Below are 18,683 nucleotides of genomic sequence, written 5' to 3'. Positions count from 1 at the left end.
AGTCCCTCGCTCTCACTACATTCTCTAAACGTACAGTACTCTTTTTACTTTATACTACGATGAGAGTTCCCTTCGTTTCATTTTCACTATCTGTCGCTTTACATGTTCTATATTGGTCGTACGAGTACAGGGTACATGAACATTCACGCACACACGTATAGTAAAGTCACGTTTATGTTCCGTATAAGCTGTATATCGGGGGACTGCCTGTACAGTATCTCCGGGTGAAGAGAAAAAAAATATGTATATACCGTACGTTTCGCGTTCGAATGAATGAATGCACGAAACAAATGCGATAAGTGGAAATAAAGTACATAGACGTCAATGATAATTATAACGTCAGATCGCTTTCAAAAGCACGTATGTATATAAATAAATTTTATTCTGTTTTAAATCTAACTAGCTGAAGTATCTAGAACATGGAATAGATCAAAATGTTAACTAAAATAATGATCTCTACAGGAATGCTCATTTAAAAAATACACTCCAATGATTTTGAGAGAAAGAGAGATAGAGAGAGCTTATGGTTCACCAACCATGAACAGTTTTAAAAGCTAAGCGACAGATTTAAGTTCTCAAGCAATGGTGTGCACTAATTGGCTACTTCTGTCCTTTTGTTTTACACATGAATTCATACTAGAATTTCCAAGGATGATGAGTACAAACAGAAGTTAGTAACAACTAGTCTAGTGAAAATTAAAGTGATATCTTGTGTTAAATACAATCTCTTTTCTGAATGACGTTTTCTTAAGACGCGTTGCCACGATTTGAGAAAGAAAAGAAAAGAAATTATTTTAGAAACTCTTCAGATCTACGATTTTCAAATTCTCAAATATTTTATGGAAGTATCGATTATATATCTCTTGTTTTGAAGACTTCTGTCAATAACAGAGACCCGAGCGTTCGTAGACGTAATTCTATGAAGACGTTCTCTGTGAATCTCGCGATGAGAAAAGCTCAACGCCTGAAAGACGGCAATTTACGACGAGCTATTGGAGAAATGGTCGTGAAGAAGAAATATCCTCACTACGAACGATTCTCTATACTTGACATTGTATAACATTCATATACATGTACCTAGAGTAGTGCATAAAACGAGAGAGAAAAAAACTGAAGAAAAAAGGAATCGCAAAAACGTTCGAAAAAGATATCGCCGATACGATAAGAGTCGCGTGTTTTATACTATTTCACGTGCTCGTCTATCTGCATGCAAGTATGCGAGTACATACACACATTCTCTCGATGGGAATTCTTCGAAACTCGTGGAGAGAAAAAAAGAGAGAGAGAGACTCGCTGGAAATGTACCGATCGATCCGAATGTTTTACACGGACGCATTGTATCTCGGTACGTTTCGACTGTTATAAATGCTTGGTACAAAGCGAAAAAAAAGGGATCAATTCTTCCATCGTCTTTCATTTATCTTTGTTTCATTAGTTTCAACAAACTGAAAGGTCTTCGTATCAATTGGGAAGAAAACTCGTTAGCGAAGTTGACGTATTAGATGTAACTAGATTTTCAAACCAGAAGAGTTCCAAATTATGATTAATAGTTTTTTAATTCTTCCCATGTTATTTGCTGTTTGTTAACGCAAATAACAAGTCCTTCCATCGTTTGACCGCAAACAAAGTTTATTTGAAAACTCCTAAGGCTAGTTGTTCGTTCTAGGAAATGCCTTTGTAGAAAGTCGCTTCGTCTTTCAGCAATATCCATGCAAATACGATAAGATTTCTACTTGATGCAACCTAGGAAGCTCATTTCTCTGTTAGCAAGTAATTTCTTTATTACGAAAGAACACGGGCAAGATATTTTTCGCGATAATAACGACAAAGCCGGGATAGTAAGGTAATGAAGTGATAAATATTTTAAAGCTTGAGATCTTCTTATATTGATATATACGTAATATGTTTACCGATAGTTCTCTGAAACGTCAACCTGATCCTGGATAAAATGGATCGAAAATAGAATGCTTCTCTTAAAAGCATCTATATATGTATGTACGTACGTAAATCGTCAATTCTAGTGTCTCTTCATGCGACTGTTTTTCTTACGGTACGATCATTAAATAAGAAAACTTGCTCGAACAATACTCCAGAGCTTTTGCTCTTGCAAAAGTTCTCCTCGTTCGACCTTGACTTTGCTTTCCTCGTGAAAAAATTTATTACAGATATTAAGTCGCCTTTGCAACTTAAAGTTAAATATCGATCGATATACTACCGGCGATAAGTTTTGACGAGCAAACAATGTGTGCAAGGCTAAAGGTCGTTCAGCTAACTGCATAAATTTTCTTTTTTCTTCGATATATTACATGATTTTATCTCGTCAAAGTAATAACTATTAAACTTTCGATTTGGGCTCTTTTGCTTTACAGAATGTCCAAGAGATGACTGGACAGTGAGAGAAGGTGCGGTGGCTCTTGAGCTTGCTGTCACCGTGGCTTCTTTTCGACGGAATGGAGGTAAACGGGACTCAAAGTAGCCTGAACGGCACCGAGGCCAATCGTACGACAGCACCAATCTTTACCATTGGCACTGACTTCATTACGCGATGGTGAGTTACCAAGCCGATCTCAGCCAATAGTAATTCTTTTCCTTTACCTGCATTTACAAATTACTACTCTTTACCACGACATACTTTGCATTTTTTATTTCACCTCTTAATATTACCCTAAAGATTATAAATTATACATTCGAAAACAACGTGTTAAAAACGATACAAGCAAAATTTATAACAGTTTATATCGTGAACGGAACGTACGTTCTCATGCATATTATTTTCCATTCTCCATGCAACACTTTCTCTCACGATGCAGAGTACGTATCTCACCTACATTGCGATCCAATGGTTTTTCGTCGAAGGACAAGCCGGGAAATCGTGTCACCGAGAACAGTGACTCTCAACCCAATATTCATCATTGTTTGTTTTTACTTCAAACATAAAAGGGGATAGAACGTATAGAAGTCAAATCATGGATAAATTTTTGCAGGGAAAAATGACGAAGAAATTTATAATTATTATCGTGTAAATTCGGTCGTAATCTCTTTGCTCCTTGAAATCGAAGAAATTCGAAAGAACCAGAAGAAGAAAGAGAGAAAGAAAGAAAGAGAAATCTCTCTTTTGTAATATAATACCTTCGGACGACTTTTTTATATCATAAAACATATCCAAAAGTTTTTTCAATACCATGAAAGACGTCAAATGAAAGTGTCAATTATATATCGATGTAGAAAGTTCCGTGTCCTTGGACTAACGCGTCTCCATATCACGAATTGTCCCACACACCTTCTTTGCTGTCTCATCGATGGCCCGTTAGGACTACCCTTTCCGACTCACGAAATTCAAGGACTGAAGAACTCAGATATTTCGTCCGATACGTACATATGTATCCTTCAGGTTGTTATGAAGATCAATGATAAAGGTAGACACATTTATATCTCGTAATCGTTCAAGCAAATGACTGATCACAAATCATCGTCATAAATATTGTGCCAACTCACAGTAGAGTTTAAAACGCTCTGGGAAAATATTTTTCCAAGTTCATAATGTTAGACTTCGGCCGATAAAACCAGAGAAACGAAGCGAACACGACTTCGTCGAGCTAACGACGATCGTTTGGTTCGATCGATTTTTCGTTTTTGGATTTTATGCCTTTTAGCATTTCGCGGGCAAACGCCGACACGAGGAATACTCATTATCGTGGAGCAATAACATCGCCACGATTCGTTCTATTAACGCACCATTATCGTACATCTATGCATTTGGTATTTGTAGGAAGTATGTATACATATATGTACACCAAAGTTGGAGGAAATGAACTTTCATAAACGGAAGAGAAAAAAGAAAAGTCTCTCTCTCTCTCTCCCTCTCTCTCTCTCTCTCTCTCTCTCTCTCTCTCTCTCTCTCTCTCTCTCTCTCTCTTTCCCTCGCGTTGTTGTTTCCTTTCGACCGGTAGTATTGTCCTTCGAAAGCTATTAATAAGAATCGATCGAACAGGAGCTGTCTCGATAAGCGAAAATTCATTTGTGGCTCCGAATGAAATTCGCCCGATTATCGAGAGATTTGAACTAACAGCGCTACCACTATCGTGATTTCGAAGTTTCTCTTTAATGAAGAACGAGTGGTATAAGTCATTGATATCTCGGACGATCTTTCGACGCGTCTCATCCGATGGGTTGGAAACGAATAAGGAATGTTTGATAATAAATTATCTAATACTATATTCGAAAGAACTCATATTATTCCTATATTATGAGCACGTTAAACCCGTATAATTTTCAAGTAATGAACAGTTGCTACTAACTCGGACAGCTGTTGCACAAAGTTTTCCGATAATGCACGCTCGTATTTAGTTACGGTAATTACTATTTAAAGGAATGTAGTTTAAATTGATATATGGGTCGAAAATGTGGAGTGTAAACTGTAAACGAGAGATCAATACATTTCTAAAAGATTGGGAGAGAGAGAAAGAGAAAGAGGGAGAGAAAGAGAGAGAGAGAGAGAGAGAGAGAAGCAAAAGTCGATCTCGTCGTCCTAAAAACAGTGGTACGCTTTTCAAAGGGCCGACCATCGTGATTTATGGTTTACATCGATCTTTTTCAATCGGGCCGACCGCAACTATTATCACGTGGTACGGTCGTTGATTTGTTGTATTCCCAGTGTACATGGGAATGCAAATTCCCTTACCTCCGAATAGAGAACTTCCTTTTTATTGATTTACTGTGGGTGCAATTAATCCGTATATATCAAGGAAGAACATCACTGCAACAGAACGAAACTCGTATAGACTAATCTCGGCGAAACAGAATCCTTGACCTACCGCTAGCAATACCAGTAGTAGCTACTATCAGCCTGGAATTTTGCAAAGCTCGCTATGCCGATGAGTATGTAAGTTTCGCTCGGCGTGTTACTCGTTTTAGTGGCTTAGGTACGAGCACGATTAGGTATACGGGCCGATGTCATTTAACAAAATAGAAAACGAATTTCGTGTGAGCGAACGGAATCACGCGATCATAGCTAAGTCGTTGCCGGATGATGTTCGAGCACGCGATCGAGACGAACATTTCGAACTTTTGCGTATTTCTACGACACATCCGTGTCGTTTATCGATTTAATCTGTCTATTCCTTTTTTCCACTTTATCTTTCTCAGCTCTTATACGTATATGTGAATCTCGCATATATTACTCCTACGAAGCATCACTGTTACTACTGTTAGTGATGCGATTGTTACCACTGCATTACTACTCTGCACATGATCATATTTTCCTTCTCTTCCGTTCCTTTTTCACGGTGTCTTGTTTTCTCCGTTTTCCATATGAAAAGCAAGACGAAGCGTATGAAAAGCTTACTCGTTGAAAAGGCATTCTGCAAAGGAGACGAAGCAACGGCATTCATTGTTTCGTGATGTTAAAAATTAATATGGATGACGAGTATATTAAACAAATTGATTGAGTTTTTGCATGTTCGATTGATTTCATTTTTTCTTCACCTTCAATCACAAAAAATCATTGGCTTTTAAAGACGAATAAATAAATCGACGATTCGGTCTATCCAAAATATTCATACTAGATATTGTGGTACTTTCATTTACAATCTATTAAAAAAATAAAAAATTTTATGAACAAACACTAACTTTAACAACTGCATTGCACGCAATCGATGAAAACACACTTGTTGTTTAAATCACGAAATACGAACGTTGCTTTTACTTTGCCGTTTTTTTATTTTAGCAATATAAACATTCGATTATATCGTTTCGATTATGTCGTATATCGAAACATTCGATAATATGTCGCCAGTTCGATTGTAACGCCCTTTTGAAAAAGAAAAATTTAACGTTATAATATGAAATCAATATTATAATATTATTTATACATAAAATATTCTCGTAAAAATACCATTTTTTTAAATGATTTTTGCGAAGAAAATAAAGCTTTTTCAAAAATTCGAAAAAGCAAGGTTCTAGATTAAACCTTCCTCTTTAAAATGAAACCATGTTCATCAAAATCAAGTCAAGGATTACACCTGTTCTCATTGTTGGCGTAAACCATTATAAAACCAGAAGTGATGAACAACTTTAAACTCCGAAACAATGGCCTCTAAATTTTATTAATGTCAACTAATGTACCAGTATCTGTAGTACATGTTTCAGAGTGTGCTTAACTTCGTGATAACAATACTCTACGATCCTTTCCATCGCCGTCCATTCTTTATACGCTCTTCGTGTTTTATTATCGTTTAGTATGCGTCACGAAGCGCACAAGCGCGGTAAAAGAAATTTAAAATCGTTTCAAAAAGGAAAGGGAGAGAAACAAAACGTAATGTGGACAAATAAGAGGAAAAAACGCTACAAATTGTATTATTAAGCATGTATATTGGTATGACACGGTACATATTGATTTTCGAATTTTCAGTTTCCGTGAAGAGGAATCGAGGAGGAAAAGTGTGTTATCTATGTGCCAAAGTGGAGCGCATCGCATTCAAATCGCGCGTTCCCATGCTTCGAAACGGAAATGCATACACTAGGTTCGCCCGCATTCGGCATGCTACTCTCGTCGATGCGCATAGAATTTCTGGGAATATTTAATTTACCTCGGGTATATGGAGAAAAATTCGAGTATTTTAAAAATGCAAAGGAACGAATGGTTTTCACAATATAATGTATATATATATATATATATATATATATATATATATATATATGCAGTTATAGAATGTCTTCAATGTAGAACAAGATATATAATATAGTATCCCAGTATCCAGAATATTTTCCAAATTCAATCTACTTTTGAATATGCTTAATGTATCGTGTTTTATGTTACTATATAAATTACAATTTCATGAAACAATTCGATTATTTTATAGATTTTATTAATGACTTATCCATATATAGATATATCCGCTTGTAATTAACTGCATCACTAACAAGTATTAGTAACGATACGTTGCTTTTCGTGTTCTGATCTAAATATTGGCACAGATGGGCTAAACTTTCGAGATATCGAGGGGTATCGTAACTATGCGCAATTACCTGCAGAGAGAAGCAGTGTTAATTAATCCACAATTTTCAGCGATATAAACACACTGAGAAACTGTAATTTCACAAAGTGAAATTTAATCAACTGCGGGATATTTGTACATAAAGAATGATTTAATAATAATATGATTTAATCGTGACCGACGTTTTGTCGTGAATTCGAATAAATGATTTAACATTTATAAAATTAGGCAGACGCGTTTTCTCGAACGTCAAGAAGTATATCCTCGTATCCTACGATTTTCTTCCTCTCAAGAAGAATTTTCTCTTAAGAGTTACCTTTCCTTTCCAAGAACCTGCGAAATTATACATCGCCTTTAGGTCAACGAGTTTCCAAAGAAAATAGAGTCTGCTGAGTAGGACGAATTTTACTATGCGCTGTTATGTATGCTTAGACGTAGGTACATATCCTACGATAGTATACGAATCTACTTGGTCGAGCAGGTAAATACGCTGATGTGGTGAAACTAACATCCTAAGAATTTAAGATATTCACAAGTGAAATCTTCTACTTCTTTCTTACGAAGGGAGCCGAATTTTCTGATTACTACGCTTCATAAGAAACTGTAAAAAGTAATGAGAATAGACCGAGAGGAGGGATTCGGAGAAACGAGATGAGTGGAATAGTATATCTACGTATAAATATTTCAAGAAAATGGGATTCTCGCAAACTTGATGAAATAATAAAAGAACTGACAACGGGGATTATTGCTTGCGCTGAACATTCGACTTGCCAATTACTCTTGGTCTCGTAATATTTAATATTACAGCTTTGCTAAAAGTATTTCAGATGAGAATTTTCATTGAAATTTACGAAAGAATAAAAATCTTGGCAATATTAAATAATAGAACCCGTAAAGTTCATGAAGTAATGGTACGGTATAATGAAATTTTAATCGTACTAAATACATAAATCTATTTATTCTTTAAAGATCAATCCATTATTTCACTGTAAAGTAAAAGACGGAATTTGGTGTGAGCACGAGAGACGAAAGAATAATATTTCGACTTGTACGCTAACGTTTTTTTTTTCTTTTTACCAGAACTTTTGACCCAGTGCAGTCGACATTTATATATCAAAAGTCACCGGTGTGGAAATCACCGAATATAGGACAAGATATGGCGTATGTACCTACGGTGCATGTTTGTGCACGAAAATTCAGACTGTGTGTAAAAAGTGTACGTAAGCAAAGAGCACTTTGAAGTTCTCCAAAATAGCAAAATCGACCGAGCAAGGCACACTCATTTTTCATTAACTCAATTAGCCCGTGCTCGTACTCGACGACTTTCTGAATGTGTCGTTAGCGTGAACATAACACCGTGACTTTCTTGAATTAACTTTGAGAATGATTCACAAAATCAACTGTGATTAATTACCAAGATAAAATCAATATATCTGCTATATAATTATGCCCGAAAAGTGACAAGTGTCTATGAACTTACCGATATATGAAATTACCGAAATACGAAAGTTCGACATTCATCTCCATCTTCCAGTAAATTCTTTCTCCTTCAAATAGCTTTCTCTTATCGATCATACTTAAGATCACTGTATCATTTCCTGAACACTTGTACCCTCTTTTTTCATCCCTCCTTGAAGCTCCCTCATTTCTTTTCTTCCCCTCGGTCAATCTTACCTTGATCGTGTTTCGAAAACCTTCGCCTTCGACGTCGGATCGAGAATGATAAATCTCCATCGAAGCGACCCACGTTTCGGTCGTAACGAAGTCCAAAAGCCTTCGTTTGCAGTTAAAGTAAAAGCGAAAAGCTAAGAGAATTCGTGTGAATAATCAAAAAGATGAAATTCCACTTCTTCCTTTTTTTTCTTTTTTATCATGGCCGATCTTTACATCGTTTACTTTTCTGATTTGCACGTTTCGACCCATTTTCGGTCTACAAAAGTTCCCTGAACGCTTTGTCTGAAATCTCCTTGACTTTCGGCTTAATAACATACAACGAGCAGGATATCAAAAATGTTAAGATACTTTGGGAATCGATAGCTGCAATGAACTGTGTCTCGAGGCAAAAGGAAGTCTTTTGAAACATATATGCACTTTCAAGGAGAAAAAAAAAAAGAGATAAACTTTTATTAAGATACGAGACCTATTGAAAGATTCTTTCTAAAAGTGTGTATACTAGTGAGACAAATTTATGAAAGAAATAACGAGACTACTCGTTTAATCATCGAATAAAGCAACTTTCATATTCAATATTCCACATGATTTCATCCAATTAAGCAACGCAATCGATCATGAGCAGGAGTTTATAACGAACCTTGGGAAATTTTGGGTAACCACTACGATCAAGAAGATGCATATTCAAGCTACGTACTAATATGTTCATGAAAGGAATGACCTATTAGATGGAATGTAAGTGGTTAAAATTTGAGTAATAATAGTAGTAGACTCATACTACTACTATTACTTCTCTCTCTCTCTCTCTCTCTCTCTCTCTCTCCCCTTCTGTCTCTCTCTGTCTCTCTTTCTCTCATTTTCGAAAGCTAGTAGATGAGTGTGCCAGACCTTTTCATCTTGTAGGAGTAGTAGTAGCAGGCTGGTTAAGAGAAACGTCCTTGCTGCGTTAATTACCACCAAGTCTTTGTGTGACAATAAAGAGGGTGAGCGGTAGCGAGGAAGAGTGAAAGCTTTTGCATAAAACGTAGAATCGTTATTGTACACCTGTACATTAAGGGAGGATCGTCAATTGCAAGTGTGCCCACTTCCGGCGTTATCTAATTGTTTTCTCCTTTCATACCCATCAGCAAATAAATTGTGTCAATACCAGACAATTAAATATATGTATATCCAGAACTTATCTTATTGCGATCTCGAATAAAAAAATGATGTTTCGTCGTGATGTAATCGATTTTAAAGTTTCGATAAATATTATCATCATTTTAAATAGACTTTATCACTCATCGAAGTTTCGACAGCATATACTTTGTCATAGAGTCGTCTATCAATGTCTATAAAAGTGCTTTGCGTAAGAGTGGCACGTTGTTTGCACTGATCGGTCATAGGCAATATCTACTTATTCATTATTGATATTAAAGCAAAAAGGAAACGCGTCGAGTACCGAAAATAAAAATACGGATGGATCTATTTGCTCCAAGATAAGAATAATAAAGAAAGTCTATTGTGAACACCTGGAGATATTGAATATATCAAACGTAACGTCCGACCTTGAACCAGTTACGAAATTCAGGATAGTGTAGTGCCACAGCCGCTAAAGTGTATCTTGCGATCTCCGTTTCGATCGGTCGAGTATGAAACAGCAAAACCCACATACAATTTGATGGCGAATCTTTAGTGTCGTGCTCGAGATAACACGAAATCCGAAATGTCCTCAACGTAATGGAACACGAAAACGTTGCCGGCGAAGCGATCGATCGAACTCTCTCGAGCTCTTTGCGGATTTACGATTGATGATGTAAGTTTTGTTGAAAGTTCGAAAATAAAAAGAAAAAGAAAACGAATAGATAGAAGGAAAAAAAGAAAAAAGAGGTAGATGAGTTGGATTTTAATCAAGCGTTCGTCCACTTCACCATGAAGAAAGGAACGATAGACTTTCTGAAATAACACCGAATGGTGATTATGCAATTTGAGTAGACTCGCTCGAGCTGTCAGCCAATGTCATTGGCTCGAATATCGAACAGGGGTCTCGACGCATCCAGGATGGTTTCAGTGTCACGCCCGAAGCGTTCGTACGCTAGCAGAGTTATTAAACGGGTTCGTTCAATTCCCTCGAGCTATCGAGATTCTCCTCTGGCAGTCTACTACATCACCACAGCTTTACCATCAACGTGCCGGCAACACATTCGCCCCTGTAACGCCTGCTGATATTTATGGAACGCTCCCTGCTCTCCACAGAGGTGTAAATCCGATTTGATCTCCACCTGTATTAAGCTTCAGCTTGATGATCAAGCGAGGATAGGCACGAAGCGTGACGACCTAGCGAGCTTGTCTTTTTTTTCACTCTGAATGGAACTCGAATGAATTGCTTTCGTGAAATGGAACAATTTTTCTGCATTCTTTTCAAAAATCTTTCCTTTATTGCTTGACGTCATAGACTTGAAACTAATTTAAATCGAGAGTTAAAGAAATATCTCTTTTCTTGATTCATCGTTCATTAAATTTACTTGATTCGCTCAATACTAAACTCCTCCTTTTCATTCGCTTCTATGTTTATTCACGAAATACCATCGTTGCTATCTTCTATGATTCAAGTTCATTTAGATCAAATTCTTTCGGATCATCTGTTTAATGTCAATTCTCGATTAAAACTTTATATCAATTAGTATTAATATAAAAACTTTAATTTGTTTGTAATTTCTGAGAAGTTTTTACTATTATATTTTTTTTTTAATCCAGATAAAATTTTATATAATGACTCTTTATAGCCCGATAGAAAGTTTAGACTGCTTAACTTGCAGAAATATTATTTATAAAACAGACTATAAGGCTTTAAATGAGTGAAAGAGAAAGGGAAGGTCAGTGTACGATCGACGTGAAGTACGAAGCGAGAGAGAGGAGTAAATTGCGAAGTTGGTTGATAGCAATGTATTGATTGAGTAATCTCTGTTGTATTCAGCGTTCCGTTTTCCGTATCCCGAACTAGCAATCTGGGTATGGAAAAAGTTTTATTTCGTAAATTCCAACGATTTTCGATCTTCCAATGCACGAATGGTATCTTAAGCACATTGTTGCATTTTCCCAAATAATCGACAATAGAACCTACCTAGCAGAAAAATTTTTATTTTACACTTCGAATCATAAAACATGACATATGCTCTAAAGAAACATATGATCTGAATGCTTGATATATTATACCGAGAAAAGAAGCACAAAAATATTTTTTAAACCTTAGCTGTCCGTCATATTTGACAGGAAAATATACTAGTAGTATATATATATATATATATATATATATATATATATATATATATATATATACACACACACATGTGTATATATATATGTTCACTTATTTTTCATTTATACAATTGTCAAATATTCACTCATCTATCTATTTTAAATAGTAAAACGATTGTACAGATCATATATATAATAACTCATTCATTTTATGTTTTTATTATAAATTTGTAATCAATAATACTTTTTATCGTCGCAGATTATACCATAAACTGTGAATGAAAAGTGAAAGATGAAAGACGATTGTTATATCGTTCACATTGAAGTATTAAAAACGTCAAGTTGAAGATTTTAAGTTTGACAGAGTCTGCAGTAATTTTGTGGGGGAAGATCAAAAGTTCTCTGTGCAAAGGCAATGAAACTTCCACACGGACTCCTTTTGCGTTTGTTTCGCTTACCGAATTTCTTGCAAATTTTGGCGGCTCATTGCCAAGCTCTCTGACCGCAGCGGTGTTCAATCTCGAAGAATACTTTTGCCAGCCTCTTTTACTTTCATCTCAAGATTCTTGAGATGTGAATGCAGAGGCCCGTTCCGCCAGAAGGGATGGAAAAGAGAAACGAAGAAACCGGAGAAAGATGAAGATACACGCTGAGAAGAATGGTAAATGCGAGTGCGAACCGCAACCGACAAGGGAATCTACCATTTCACGCAAAAGTCCTGCCTTTTATATTCGCAGCTTCTTTTTCATTTTTTTCCTTATTTTTTCTTTTTTTTTTACTTCTTCTTTCTTTCGTGCATTTTCTCTTGCATTTCCAACAGTGCGACGATGGTGAGAAGTCTTCATTTATCAAATTGAATCCTCGCTCGAAAGATACGTATGTACGAATACGATTTCTTGATTCTTTTCTTCCTTTTTTTAATACAAAAAGCTTCCTACCTAGTGACGAATGCATTGTTAAGAATTAAATGAATACGGTATTTGTTATAAAAAAAAAAAGAAGATATGCTCGTTTGAGTTTGCCTGCTGCAAAAGGAGATGAAATATAAAACGTTAAATCAAATCGATACTTTGCACATTCGAAAACAAACGCCATTGAAAAGCACGGGCGAAAGTTTCATTTAAATATAACTCGGTGATATCGTAAACCGAGCGAATTAGTACAACATTCATAGCTGCAACGAGAAAACGTACTCTACGTTTTTCTTTACGTTTTTTTCTACGTTTCTCTCTGCACCGAGAATAGAAAAATACGCGAAGGATTATTGAGTTACAATAAAGCGTTATGAAACACAAACTCTTGTAGTTCGGGAAAGTTTCATCGAATGTAACTGCATTACTGTGTACGAGATGGAGAGTTCGGTTAGATGAAATAGATACTACAATCCCATCGAAATTATCGACTTTGCGATCGTTTGACTCTTCACAAATACCAGTCGACAATAAAAGTAAAGAGAGGTCAATGTAAAAAATAATTCTACCTGCTGTTAGTTTCACGTTCTATATATCTGGACAGATATATATCAGATTATATATATATATATATATATATATATATATATACGTATATACATCTATATGTATGTGTATGTATATACATAATCTTGAACTTCTTGATAAAACTCTTTCCACCGACAACGGCCTATTTCGTTGAAGGAATATATTTGGGAATTTAAGGAAACGATGTCACGGAAAGATGCAACGTGAAGAAGAAGCAGGTGGTTCCGATACCGGCCCGAAGCTATGGGTTATGTATTTCACGTGCATAGAAGTCTCCTGAAAGGTTCTATCGAGCAAGAGGCAACCAGAAAATAAAAATAAGATTACCCTCGAGGGCTCTCAAAAAGACTTTGAAAATGGAATACTCCTTCGTACTATCAACGCTTACCCTATTCTTCCACTTACTATTTATTACATGTACGATATTCAAAATGAAAATAAAAAACTAAATGATAAACTAATAATCGTGTTGGCTCGATTTACTCGAGAAATATCAATTTCCAATTGGAAACATTGATAGATGGAAAAAAACTCGACAAATAAACAATACAGAATTAATGATCTCTAGGAGAAAAGATTTATCAGCTCTTTTCTTCATTTTCGTCAATGATGCGATGAGAGATTTCATAGGGACATCAATCATACTCTCGGACGTTCCTATCAAAAGTACCTTTCTATACGTTCTATACGTTCGACGTACTCATACTCATGTAAAGTTTTTTCAACCGAACAATCCAAATCCTCCTTCTCTCTTTCTTGTCATTAGTCAAACATCTGCTTTTTCGGTATGGATTGATGAAGATAAAAAATCGTTAGAATTCGAATATCAATTACAAACGATAAATCGATGATAGATCGACGATCTAAGAAGACAAAGATTTACATTGGAAGACACGAAAATTGTCTCTGTGGGATCTAACACAATGATACTGAAAAGAAGATGGAAAGAAACGAGTTGAAACCACGACTATCCAGTATTCACCGTGCGTCGAAACGATGCTGGTTAGATAGGTACTTGTTGCCTCTTCTCTCTCTCTCTCTCTCTCTCTCTCTCTCTCTCTCTCTCTCGCTCGCTCTCTCTCTCTCTCTCGCTCTCTTTTTGCTATGTCGTCGTTACTCCTCTCTCTCTCTCTCTCTCTCTCTCTTTCTTGTAATTTTACCTCACCGGTTCGTTTCAGTTCTCTCGCTCATCTCTTTCTCTCTCTCTCTCTTTTTCTCTTCCGACCACTACCCCTTTTTCACTCCCTCTTCATCCGTCCGTATGATCATGCCATTCCACGGCGATGATCCTCTGCTCGGCGGACTTATATAGCCGCTCCCTTTTGCCACCCTCTTGGCACACATACACCAAGAAGATGGATGTTCTACCCACAGGTTACCACCGGTGAGCCTCATTATAACGATGATGTACCTCTTCGGTGTTGGTAGAAAGGAGCCACATTACGATTGCTTTTCTCCTAGTAGAATATTTCCACGACTATGACAGCATAAAAGATTAAGTTTTAATACCGCTCCGTTTAAAGTCTAAATCTCGAAATCTCACCGAAATAAATCGAGCAAGATTTCCATGTTCGTCGATAAACTCTGATTCATGTATCCGCCACGTTTATCGAACGACGTACTCAATAAACTGATACATTCGTTATACCAATTAAATTTATCCGTGATACAAACAGAACGATATGTATGTAATCATGGAACTAATACGTCGATAAATAATACACTAATGCAAGAAATAACAATTCTCAAAATTAATGAATATAGATACCCACACAGATACACACATATATATATATATATTTATATTTATATTTATATATATGTACATATGGTATGTACATTTGTACGTATATATTTTTATATACAATCCATGTTGCAAATGCACTGTATATACACTCGTTCTTTCCAAGCAAATTCATGAAAGCTTACACATAGCCGTATTGTACAGGTACTCCTTTAGTAGAGCTTCATTTTTTCATATTCGCCACTCAGCGTTGCCTTCACGTTCATCTCTCCTTGTCTTTCTCTTTTCTATTTCTACTCTTTCAGGCTACTCCTCGTTGAATTCTAATCTCTTTACATCGCACGGTATTCAACTAAAACTGAGTACATTCGTGAAATTCATTCGTTTGGAGAGGACGCTCGTTTTCTCTTTTTCATTCTCTTTTATTCTATACGCATATATATATATATATATATATATATATATATATATATGCAGAATATAAAAATGCTTCAAACAAATCTCATTATAAGGATAAGATATTTATCATCGGCATTAACGTACTTGATAGAAATCTTTTAAACTTCTATAACGAAAATACAAACAATAGTCCGTTTTAATTATCTCATTATATTATCTCGACCCGACTTTTATCTTTTATTTTGAAAAATAACTCAATGCTTTCACACACATATTCACAAATCTCTTTTCATTGATTCTCCTCGAACACAAAGTCCACGAAATCGTATTACGAACGAACGATTTTGACAGTACGCATATTACAACACATTAGACAAAACGCTTTTCCTATTCCCTCGGTTAAGGGTTTAGAATCATGGAAACTCATCGAGGACCCTCTTTTTCAACTCCTCATCATCTCCTTTAACGTTAGCTTTCTATGAGTTTTCGTTTTGCGATTCTACTCGATTACGCGCTCAGACGTGCGGCCATTTGAACTTTTTCGTTCGAAAGCCAGTCTAATCTACGGTTCGCCTCTCACGACGAGGTAAATAGTAATTCGAAAAGTGGATATACTCATTTCTCTTCATCACTGAACGACTAGCCGCTCCTTCGACCGTTCGATTCATCCTTCAGTCCTTGAGAACATTATTGAAAGTGAAATGAAATATTACGAGAAAAGTCCTATGCCTCAATGCCTCCTCATAAACGAAGGGTAATTAAAGACGTTGCTTATCGAGACAATTATAGATGGTAAATCCAGCTCTCTCTTTGGGATCCTTTTATGTTAAAGCTGGTAAAACAGAACCCCTATCAATAACGTGGAACGGATAATCGCGAATTATATCACGCTAGAATTTCTCGAAAAAATTCTTTCATTAAAACAAAAATATATTTTCTTTTTCTCGAATCATCTATGAATCATCGTTCTATTTTTGATGTTGAAAAAATGACGAGAAAATATATAACAACACATATAGCAGACTTTACCTGGCTGATAATGATATCAAAAGAAAGTTTAATACGTTATCAGACTTATTTTCAACTCAAATCTAACGAGTAGAAAAGAAGAAAATAAAGGAACTGTTGTGTCTCTTCAACTATTTTTATACGAATTCCCCGGGTTTAGTCTCCGGAGTCTAGAAGATTGAAACAATGGATACTTTCTACTTTCCCGGCTTTTTATACGCTCGGCTTCCTTATCTGCCCCGGTAGCTCGCTACGATAATAGCCTCTTTTCCATTATTGTAATAGCGTTACAATGACGTTCACTAATTTCCAAAAGCATAAATATGAAAGTCAAAGACAAACCATGAAAAAGTAAAAATCGTCGAAAATAACGTATATACATCGACATAAATTATTCATCAAACTCCAAGCTAACAGATAATCGAAAAGTAAATTGATTAGTAAAAAAATTTATCTCGATTCTTGTACAGGTAGATGCTTGAAAAAAAAATTCATCAAAAATGTTACTCCATCGTTGGAGTTATTACGAACATGATTAGCTAAAACATGATGGAATAAGTATAACACAAGTAATATTTGAGCAGCTCTAATGTTATAATAAATGATTCAATGGTGGAAAAGATTGAAACGAGGTCCGAGCGAAATCTTTTGAGGCACTGGAATTGGGATCGTCGACTCATATCGTCGCTCACAAAAAGATTCACCCTCTTTAAGGCGCGCGTCGTCGTTTCTTGCCTGGCAGCGACGGAACCGGTATGTGACGGGAGGGATAGATGTGGTTCCATTCATGCTTATTTCAAGCTCATTGTGTGCCCAGTGTATTCAGCCTTTGACTTGCCTCTCGTGTTGCCACTGCAACGACGCTTCATAGAGCACAAGGGAAGACGGTAGAAAAGAAGGAGGTGGAGAAAAGGAGGTGGAGAAAAGGAGGTAGGGAAAAGGAGTAGAAGAAGATGGAGGTGTTCGGCCAGGAGTCAGGAAATACCGGTGTCACATTTTCTTCGATGTTAGCAAGCATGTACATACCTCTAAGAAAGCAAGAAAGAAAGAAAGTAACGATATTTTCGATACATTCCTGAGAGATCTTCGACGATTCTGTTTTACGAATATTTTAACTTAAAATATTTCTTCACAATTTTCATCGTATCATGTTCATCGTATCGATATTCAACAACAAAATTTCGATCCGATCTCATTCTTTATTTTCCTTTCCGAATGAACGCTTACGCGATTTCGTTTCGTTTTTTCTCCTTTTCTTTTTTTTTTTCTTTGTTTCTCTTCTTCCAGGAAGCTGAAAAGGCAACGAGAGCGTCTCTGCAGATACGTGTACAATCAGATTTTGACAGCGGAATGTACTCAGTTGAATGGAACTTGGCCTGATCCCGATGATCCACGCTGGAGTAGCGGTGAATACGGGGAACTTTTGCCCGAATGGTTCCCAACGAATGCAACCAATATTTCGATTCCAGGAAATATAACAACCCCAATGTCACTGGGTAATGTAACTGAGATTAAACAATTCGTTGGATCGTGCGTTTAAATTAATTTAGCGTGAAATAAATCTCTCTTTGTATTTCATCTTTTTACTTTTCCGAAAGCAAATACATTTGTTGACCCATAGAAATGTTTTCATTAATGATATTATCAATTAACAAAACAATATATCATTTCTTTATCAAACAGATATAGCACCGGTTTTACCACCCTTCGAGCTCTGGCAAACGGTCCTGATAGCTATATGTCTTGCGATATGTATACTACTGACAGTGGGTGGTAATATTCTTGTATTATTGGCATTTATCGTCGACAGAGCCATCAGACAGCCGAGCAACTATTTCATTGCGTCGTTAGCTGCCACTGACATGCTCATTGGTAAGACCCTAGTATATGGAATCTAATTTTTCGTAAAATAATTTCTTGGCATTCTTAAAACTCATAAAACTGGATGGAAGTAAAAATGATATCTCGAGGAGCACACTGTCTGTTTTTATTTTGCTTTTTTTTCTCGTTTAATATCGTACATACCTACGTTGGTATGACATGTTAGTCATAGTGGTAGTAGAAATAGTAGTAGTAAACGATGTGGGTCGGGCGTTATATGTTCCGAAGAACGATTGTTTCATCATACAC

General features: G+C 36.2%; 1 protein-coding gene across 2 annotated transcripts in view; it reads left to right on the top strand.

Moving 5' to 3' along the window:
• The window catches only part of LOC127062024 (muscarinic acetylcholine receptor M5), a 32,516-nt gene that overhangs the window by 7,036 nt on the left and 6,797 nt on the right, over positions 1-18,683 (top strand). Inside the window, exons 1-4 of one of the 2 annotated variants that reach the window (XM_050989588.1) lie at positions 807-1,345; positions 2,370-2,548; positions 17,841-18,049; positions 18,237-18,425. In XM_050989588.1, coding sequence (XP_050845545.1) covers positions 2,451-2,548; positions 17,841-18,049; positions 18,237-18,425 — 496 coding nt within the window. In that variant the 5' untranslated portion in view covers positions 807-1,345; positions 2,370-2,450. Of the gene's footprint in view, positions 1-806; positions 1,346-2,369; positions 2,549-17,840; positions 18,050-18,236; positions 18,426-18,683 lie in introns of those variants that run through there. The other variant, XM_050989586.1, reaches the window with a different exon arrangement.

The sequence above is a fragment of the Vespula vulgaris genome, chromosome 2 (genome assembly GCF_905475345.1).
Source record: "Vespula vulgaris chromosome 2, iyVesVulg1.1, whole genome shotgun sequence".
NCBI lineage: Eukaryota > Metazoa > Arthropoda > Insecta > Hymenoptera > Vespidae > Vespula > Vespula vulgaris.
This window is presented reverse-complemented; position numbering and strand designations above follow the sequence as displayed.